General features: G+C 32.9%; 1 protein-coding gene across 1 annotated transcript; it reads left to right on the top strand.

Moving 5' to 3' along the window:
- The first annotated feature begins 2,735 nt into the window (after window positions 1–2,735).
- Window positions 2,736–4,881, top strand: LOC120337941 (hematopoietic prostaglandin D synthase-like). Its single transcript, XM_039405850.2, has 4 exons — window positions 2,736–2,912; window positions 3,051–3,247; window positions 3,846–3,950; window positions 4,498–4,881. Exons 1-4 carry the CDS (start codon window positions 2,774–2,776, stop codon window positions 4,660–4,662), a joined length of 606 nt encoding a protein of 201 aa, XP_039261784.2. The 5' UTR covers window positions 2,736–2,773; the 3' UTR covers window positions 4,663–4,881.
- The last annotated feature ends 4,752 nt before the right edge of the window (window positions 4,882–9,633 follow it).

The following is a 9,633-nucleotide window of genomic DNA, read 5'->3' as shown; positions in this document are numbered from 1 at the left end:
ATAAATAGCTGAAAATATGTGCTTAAACATGTTTGTAAATGGTATTGCACGTGTGTTCATTTTTATCAATAGCATAAGTAACTATGAGGAAAGATTTTAATATTTTTCTGTTAGAAAATATCTCACTGACTGCCTGTCAACGCTTAACATTATCACCTGGCTACATTTCTAGAATACTATAAAACTGATGAGTCCTTTTGCCTTTTTATATTATAGTTATTGTTTTTATATATGTATGATATATACTAGCCACAAATCGGGCTATATTATGATCTCATACTAAAAAAACAAAATTTTAAATTGCATATCAGATGAATTGATTTGAATATTTAATAGATTTTATTTGGGTCAATTTTGTGTACTCCCGTAGTATGTGTACCAGGTTAGGGTAAGGCCATAATTTTATTCCGATTTTTCTTCTTTTAGTTCTCTTACAAGTTTGGGGACTGTCTGTGTTAGCCAAGTGAATATACCCCTTGTCCATAGATTTCAGTCCCTTCACACAACTTGATGTAAAATAGGCAAACAAAGTTAGTTACCCACATGTTGGTACATATACTTCTGGAGCACCCAATTTTGTTGACAAGACGGATCGGACTTCATATTGAAGTTGCGTTCAATGTAAAATAATCATACTGGATACATCTGTCGACTGGCTAAATATGTGCGATACTTTGTCCTTATTCTTTGTTATTATCTTATGGAGATCGATATTGTATATTGACACTTGTGAAATTGCAAAAAATCATCCAATACGGCGCACTAAAATAATAAAAAGAAAGCTTACAAAAATCAAATTTCAATAATGTTTTCAGAAAAATGTTAGTTTCAAAATTTTCAGTTTTATCACATCAACATATCGCAAATAAATAAAAACGATAATTACGTTTTCCACGAGGAAAAATCAAAATCACAAGAATTTTATTATCCTCAAAGGCGAAATTTTGGGGCGTTGCTGCGTTTTGCTACTGTAATATATATGAGAACTACAAGCACGAAACAATTTCTCTTAAAAAAAATTATTTGGGTATTTACCACTCAGTGGAAGTAATCTTGTGTACTAGTTTAACAATATAGATATTGAGTTAATACTTATTACAGTATTATGTAATATTTATGCCGAAAGTGCAATGTTGCCATATCTGAGTGAAATGTACAAATATTACTTATATTCTTTTACGAACTTAGGCCTTCGACATTCGATAACATAATTTTGGCACACAGTATGCAATAATTCTTTGCCGTATGATTTACTTGTAAATTAAAATAAAGAATGAGAGGGCCATTAAAATGGAGAATCAATGACATATTCATCATCGTTCCGTGCTTAAATTATTCCCTGATTTATTTCGTAAGAATACGTATTGCTGACTCATCGCAATTTCAGCTCAACCGTGACCCGATTTTCACGGCTAAATGCAAACTTTGATAAAATCTCACAAGGGTGTCACGAACCCCAATTCACCTTACTATTAGCCTACGCCCACGGAATAAATTCCTGTTCACATTCACCCATTGTGTTGAAAGTCATAACGAACATTTGCTATTCGTTTAAATGAAATTTATACAGCTTATTCACACACTCTCGGCCATGGCATGTACCCTATATCAGGTACAAAAATAAGGGTCCAATTTTCAAACAAGCGTCTTTGATGTACATATAACTTACTATATATATATATACTTTTATTTAAAAAGATTTGTCGGTAATTATGAAATGTCTGATTGCCTCTGTTATGTAAAACTGTAAGGTAATTCAAATAAGTATTCAAGCTCAATTACTTGCATGGACATACAATGAATTGGTATTGTTCCATGGAAGATGTTAGTAGTTGGTACACAGCCAAATTAGTTTATGAATACATAAGAAGAAACAGCGGTCAAAGTAAAAATAGATACTTTTTAAGTAACGTATTCGAATTTTGCATTCGATAAATTGAATTCATATTGAAAAATTCTTTTGTCAACTTTTTTTTTTACCTCAGGGTAACCATTTGCAACGTTTCAACTATATTTTGTTTTCCATAGCTCATAATAACTACATTTTTGTATAGATGTCAGCAACTCAGTGATAACTGTAATATATATCCTCTACCTGGAAACGCGTTATTTTAAGATGAAGGTTGATGTAGGACTAGTTAGCAAAAATCTTAAACTAAACAATTAATCAGAAACTTATTTAAACATTGTCAGGCGTCTTAAATAAAATACTTTGTTCAAGAGAAAGAAATATCGTCTCGGTCGAGGTGATGAAAAGAGTGCATTTCTTAAAGTAGACAATATTAAAAAAAGGAAACTCCACCCAGGTCGGCATATAAGTCGATGAAACATTCGAATGTACCCAGACAGACAGAACGTGAGGTGGGATGGGCCGTGCGTTTTTATCGCGCTTTGCGCTGCTACGAAGCAACTAAATTTTGAATGAAACTCATGAATATGTTTAGGCATTGCATAATATATATCATCTGATAATATTCTTTCTTTCTATAACAGAAAATCTTAAAACACATACAATTTGGTATTATGTCTGCTGGTAAGCACTCTTTCGCGAAGGTGCAACTTGCGAGTTGTAAAACTGTTTACATGATTACCTTTTTAAATTACTGCAATCGCATTTGATTGTAAAAATTTTAAAATTTAATCTCTTCCAAAACCCTAATTTCAGAAGTAATAACGTTTTGTCATTTTAATAGTCAATGAATATTTATTAAAATAGATTTTGTTTTATTTCGTGTAGGTCTCACGTATTATCGTATTTAACTGTCTTTAAGCAATGCCTGCCTACAAGCTTCATTATTTTGATGCCAGAGGTCGTGCCGAAGTGATAAGACTCATATTTGCTTACAAAGGAGTTGAATATGAAGATAAGAGATATAAATGGGAGGATTTTGCTTCTAAAGAAATCAAAGAATGTGAGATGCCTATACTTTGCTGACATCCGCACCTATAATATAACAATTGCAATTTGTCATCGACTGATTTTTTTGTAACTAAGCCAACTTTAGTGGTTTTCAATCAATAATATATATAAATATTTTAATTTATTGCAGCAATGCCACTTGAACAAATGCCGGCTCTTGAACTTGATGGTGTAAGATACGGCCAATCAGGGGCAATTGCCCGATATCTTGCCAGAGAATATGGGCTGACTCCAGAATGTACCATGGAACAATTCTTTGTTGACATGTTCTGTGGATGCTTGGACGACCTTGGTGACAAGTGGGTGAAGGCGCAAGGAGACGAAAAGGTAAGGATATTTTGGCAATATTGGAGGCCAGTACCGCATGGCACAGAAGTAAAAATCTAAACCCATCAATTTTTTTAATTACGTCTACGAAAATGAAGAAAATTTCTTTTTAACTGAACCCAGAAGTTTCCTTAATTTAGGACATATTGCATAAAAGTTATGTTAACTCTAGAATTCTAGATAGAATGAATATCTTTCAGATGACCTGGTTCAGTATTTTTGGAAACCTGTATGTTGTTGAGTACAATTGAAAAACGGTGTCAAAAAAAGTGAAAATAATGTAGATTAATAAAATGTTGTTTTGCCCTTGATCGTATATATGCCCTATGTCAAAATTTGGCAAATATAAAGTCAACTCACAACGAAAACTCGTTTAAATCGTTCATTTGAAACTTGCTCACAAATATAGTGTTGTTTATTTTTCTTCGTCGAATTACAAATAAAAGATTCCTAGATTGTTCTAATGATTTGAAAATGAAATATATAAATGCTGCATGCGTCAAATGAAACAGTTGTTACCGGGTTATCGAAACACATTTTGCTGTTGAATTAGAATTTAAGATTAATAACACTCAATACTGTTTACAATTACCAATAGAAACTGCAAGAATACAAAGATGAAACGATACCCAGTATGCTTGCCAAAATTGAAAAAATAGTGGACCAAGAAGATACTTTCAAGACAGGATTTTTCGGAACGAAAGTGAGTGTTACAGTATATATACCATTTTAAAACTACTTTAAAATTCTGAGAAATTTTATTTCAATTTTTTAAAAAACTATAAGTTTCAGAAAAAGGATGGTCGATTTGGTTTTGTTAGACTCTAAAATCTATTTCGATTTAATGAAATTTAGTTTGACGTCTAAATTAGTGAATATACTACATTACAGGTAAAAGTTTTGCAAATCTAGTTTTTTGTCGAGAAAAATATGCCAAATGTTTTTGAATATTTTAAACCCGTAGTTCCCGTCACAAATATTCTCAGAATAAAAATTGTTTCAACTCTAGTCTATTTTCATGTTTACACAAATAAATAATAAAAATGATTCCTTATACTTCATTTAAAAACAAGCGATGATTAGTTGATATAAAATATTGGTAAGCTCATTTTTAACTCATCTTTGAAAAAGTATGAACAATTTTATCTCAAAAATTAAAAAGGCGAACTGTCCCGAATCAGTTGTTTTCAGTCGTTGCAAACTAATAATAGCCAAATTCAATTTGTTCACGGCGCAATATTATTTTTTAGATCAGCCTTGCAGACTTGACACTGGTGGCATACGGGTATTTTGCACTTGGACAGAATAAAGATGCGTTCAAGAATGCACCAAAATTGTTCAAGCTCTATGAAAGCATAAACAAAATTCCTGAAATTGCTGCATGGGTGAAGAAGCGTCCCAAGACAGATTACTAGATGAGAAGAAGTTTTGCGCTCATGCACAATGAAACAAACTATAGATTCGGAGAAAACTTGAAATTTAGGAAACATTACAAATTGAATTTTTTCAAAAATGTGTATGGAGCAAATATAAAATCACTGCATTTAGTCTAAAAGTTTTGTGAGTTACAATTTTCTTTTTGTATACAGCTGGTAAGCATCTGACGTGGCAAATAAAAGATATTTAGTGAGTTACACCTTTCTATTCTCACAATAGAGCGAAATAAAAATTTTGGAAGTAGGTGGTTACAGTCGATTACCATGAAAAGACAGTGAGTCAATTTAGCATTCGTTACCTAACACGCTTTAATTGACATTCCACAGTCGTCTTTGGATTTGGGAGTGGTTCCTACCATAGATCAAGGCTGTCTGTAAACCAGGCGCTTTGCCAATAATGTTCTGGTAAGGAAAGGTATTATTTGAAATAAAACGACATTTAGGAACATTCTTTGTGCTAATGTGCGCATCCACATTTACAAAAGATAGATTTGGGTAATATTTTCACCTGAGAAATCTCTATAGGCGACTGTTTTTCTGTAAAAAATAGTGTTTTGGTGTCTTGACTGTAGCTAAAGTTTATATGAATAATTAACAAATACACGAATAACTCGGAACTAACTAATTATCAGGTAAGACAATCGAGTGCCCTCGATATAAGCGAAACTCCTAAATGCGTTGCATTGTCAATTTTTCGTTTATAATTTTCTATGTTATTTTAAAAATGAATGACATGGTTAAAATTGAAATCTCGGATCTTCAACAATAGTTACAAAAAGGGACTCGTACACCTTTCTCACGTGAAGCTAGTATTCTAACCTTTCTCTCGTAAAAGGTTTGTCGTCATTCTACATTGGGTGTTATCTTTTGAAAAGTTGTAAAATAGCTGAATAAATTCCATTGCGCTAATAAAATTTTATTGAGTTAAGTAGGAATAAAAATTGTACTGAGGAATTCATTTTTTAGGGGAAAAAATTGTGTATTGGGAATTTTCAAAATTTGAAGGAGTTTTTTCGGCCCTGATATTCAATATTACATGTTATTTTTTCCTTCAAGTGGTTTGTTTCTCTAAACTGGATAAAACAGAAAATTAAAGATGTGAATTTTTTCAAAAATTATACAATTTACCCTAACATATCTTCAGCAGTAACTTCCAAATTGTTGCTTTATACTTTGAATGTGTAAAAATTACTGACATAACGCAGCGACGATATGAGTTTAAACATATAATTGAAGTTCATTTATATTTCCGTTTATTACTCAATTATATGTACGTCATCAAATCATCCAAAGCTAATAAATCAAGCATACAAGGAAACTGATAGAACAGCAACAATAAAACGAAATCACAATATTTTACGGACCATAAGGCTCACCGGGTTAGGAGGCGCACTGCCAATAAATGGCTCTGATTAGTTTTTTATTCATACATCACCAGGCTATGAGGCGTAACTGGCACTGGTGCTGGTTTTGGAATGTAGTCAATAAAGCACTGATCCATAAATACTTTAGGTGCGCGGGCTTATGGCACAGAATAGAATTTTGAGAAAAAAACGTATTTGGGGAGCGCTTTATGGTCCGTAAAATTGGCATACAAAATTTACCAGACACATTGGCGACAATTATTTTCATGTTCCAAAATTTAACATATATTTCTGTAAAATGCTCAAGAAACAGCAATAATGTCATCTTTTTATTAAACTGTGAAATGTGAGCGTTTTTGAAAATCTTTTTCATAGGAAAGATAGCATCCTTGTTGTCACGGTTTCACGCAGCCAGTGAAGTACAACTTCATCTCACTCCATCCATGTCCTATCTTTGCGATTCTGTTGTGAATCAAGCGGATTTCTTCGGCTGTTGGGCGCTTATGTGGAGTATGTCCAACTATACGTCTTATTCCTTGATTGCAAGCAAGAGTTATAACGTAGTTTTTGTAATCAGAATAGAAGACGTATTGTCTGAATTCAACTAGATGTGAATTCCGTGTTGCGTCAGGCATTATAAGGCTTCGGCCTTCATTCGAACACACTTCTTTGACATAGCTTTTCAAATCCGACCTTGTCGTGTATTTTCTGAATCCATTTCAAACATAATCCACGATTACCGAACGTTGAGGATATTTCAAATTGTAAAAATTAGAAGTAAAACCGTCACTTGTGGGCTTTATATTTTTGATTGCTACGCAGTCATTGAAGTTGTTCCTCTGTAACATGGATCTATACCAAGTTCCTTTCAATCTTTTCCAATTTATTTTTCTCTCGGGCTCTGGAAGTCCACACCCATAGCATAGTGTGAAGTAAACCGAAAAGTTGAATACCAAAAGACACGTGAATTTATTCATTTCAGATAGTAATTATCAATAGTCAAAATTTAGGTTTCTAGTAAATATAAAAAAGTTATCCTAGCAGATGCTCTTTTTGCTGTATATATATTGCAAAAGCAATTGATGAAATTTGTGAGGTGTCATCATAAAAGTCTCTCGCACGACACCAATATTTACACTCACTACGTTCGCCCTAAAAAACATGGCAAGAGTTATCCTATAACATCTTCTCATGTTCTTTTTCTGAACGGGCGTGTTCACGATTGACTAATGAAGACTCTTCGGATGCAACCCTAAACTATATTTGGTCATTTTTTTCGTCAAGGGAAAAAGTAGCAAACCTAATGCTCCCAGAGGAACTTCCTTTTTGAGTTTAAAATTTTGAAATACAACATGTTCAAGCCCATATGCTCACATGAGCAATTTCATGTTTGTGAACGCTATTGTTAGAAGCATCTCCTCTTTACCTGTTTCAAAGGAAGCGAAACCGACCTAATGTAATAATATTGGTTGCGTTGAATATCAATCCTTTAAGCTGGAGCAAACGTAACCAAATATTAGGAGTATTTTGTAGGTTTTACCATGCAATTTAAATGAATATAAACAGAGACTGAAAGAGAACAACTAAATTTTTTTTTTGTGATAATGCACTTGATTTGTGAAACTATATTTGTTTACTAGTTTGCATAATCAATTGCTGTAATTATGTTTCCTTTTTCTCTTTTGGTTTTGATTAATATATTTGCAGTATAAAGGGAAACTAGGAATTGTTGATACATCATCTTTTTCAGAGATTTTCAGAAAATGATTTCGATAAATTTATCATTTCCAAAAAACTTGTTGGTGCTCCAGTAATTGATGCACTATCGCCAAATATTAGTCATTTTCATTAGCTGACCAACATCATGATAGCCCGAATATATTTTCATGATATAATAGATTTCATTATATCGCTGGATTTCACACAAAAAACAAGAAACAATCAGGAAAAATATTCTATACTTCCTATATAAGTGTTAAGTTTGATCTTTCGTAACGAAAAGCCAAAAAAGTAGGCTCGTTGTATGATTCAATAGACCTCAAGGACAAGGAAATGTGCTGTTAAATACTGCTATGCCTTATAAATAAATCAGAAGTTTTGGAAAAGGCATTGGACAGCACTTTATTAGACAAGGAGTCCATAAATGTGAGACCTCGTGGGTGGTCAATTTGTAGAAATTGTAAATTAATACCTCATACAATTATTCCATATTTTTTATACAGTATGACAAACCAGGAATACTAAAGAATCATGTTTTTATATAGAACTCAGAATAATATCATAAATTTGTGGTTGAATAATATATCACTTTCACCATATAAATGCCATTGGTTTCTTGTAAATTTTATTTTGTCCTGGAACTACCCCTGATTTATTTCAGTTTTTGTTGGAAAAAAGGTCCCATTGCTTGTCCCATTTGTTCCACTGACGCAACCAGTAAAATATAACTGCTCTTCACTCCAGCCATGCCCGATGGCTGCAATTCTGTTGTGTATCAGGCGCATATCGTTGATTGTTGGGCGTTCGTGCGGAGTATGTACCACAGTGAATCTTTTTCCCTGTCCGCAAGCCAGCACGATGAAGTAGTTTTTATAGTCTGTGAAGAAGACATGTTTCCTAAATTCAATAATTTTCGAATCCCGTGTTGCTTTAGGCAAGATAAGGTTTTGACCACCATTTGGACAAACCTCTTTGATGTAATTTTTTAACTCTGCACGTCTACTGTACACTCCGAAACCATTGCGAATCCAGTCCACAAACACCAAATGTTGAGGATATTTCACATTAAAAAAATTAGAGCTAAAACCGTCACACGTTGGCTTTATATCTTTAATTGCAACACAATCATTGGTCCCGTCCCTATCCAATACGGATCTATACCAAACTCCCTTCAATCTTTTGAAGTTGATTTTTCTTTGAGGTTCTGGGAGGCCGCAGTTTTGACAGCAAACAATGTAGAACAAGGCGTTGAATAAAACTAGAATTGTAGAAATTCTCACAGCCATTATACACTATTTCACGTTTGGAAACTAGGATCTATAAACATATATATAAATCATTCTTATTCTTAGAATCATATAGAAGTAATAATAACAAGAACTTCCGCTGATAAAGAAAATATCCAAATTTCTTAATTTGCGTATTATATATCATAAAACGTGTGAGCATAATTTAACCGGTATCTTTGCAAAATGCTGATTTCATACTAACTTTATAGGCTTTAATTGATTTGAAGAGACGCACCGACTGTTGGGCTGAAATTGTTCTTATCACGCATAACTGATCATGAACTGTCTTGACTAAATCAATATAATGCACAGAAAAATTGCAATAAATGTCTTTTAGTTTACTATATAAAACTCGCAAACACATACTTTTATAACATCTTCCTAGATTATTTAAACCTACGATTTTAGTAAATATGAAAATTAATTTAAACTGATTCTTCTTTGGCTAGATACTGCAGAAGCAACTGAAAATGATTTGCTGAAATTTGAAAATTCTATTGGACGTCCCGCATTTTAGGTTCCACTTCCTGCATTTGCTATAATGACTTCCTTTTTAACATCATTGTTGTTGAGTCCCA

This window comes from Styela clava, chromosome 10 (genome assembly GCF_964204865.1).
Source record: "Styela clava chromosome 10, kaStyClav1.hap1.2, whole genome shotgun sequence".
Lineage (NCBI taxonomy): Eukaryota > Metazoa > Chordata > Ascidiacea > Stolidobranchia > Styelidae > Styela > Styela clava.
The sequence above is the reverse complement of the archived record's forward strand: the minus strand, read 5'-3'. Positions and strand labels throughout refer to the sequence as shown.

Excerpts from the sequence above, each read along its gene's own strand:
- LOC120337941 (XM_039405850.2), top strand. The coding sequence starts at position 2,774 with ATGCCTGCCTACAAGCTTCATTATTTTGATGCCAGAGGTCGTGCCGAA. Across the intron at positions 3,248-3,845 it reads AGGCGCAAGGAGACGAAAAG|AAACTGCAAGAATACAAAGA; the intron begins GTAAGGATATTT and ends AATTACCAATAG. Across the intron at positions 3,951-4,497 it reads CAGGATTTTTCGGAACGAAA|ATCAGCCTTGCAGACTTGAC; the intron begins GTGAGTGTTACA and ends ATTATTTTTTAG.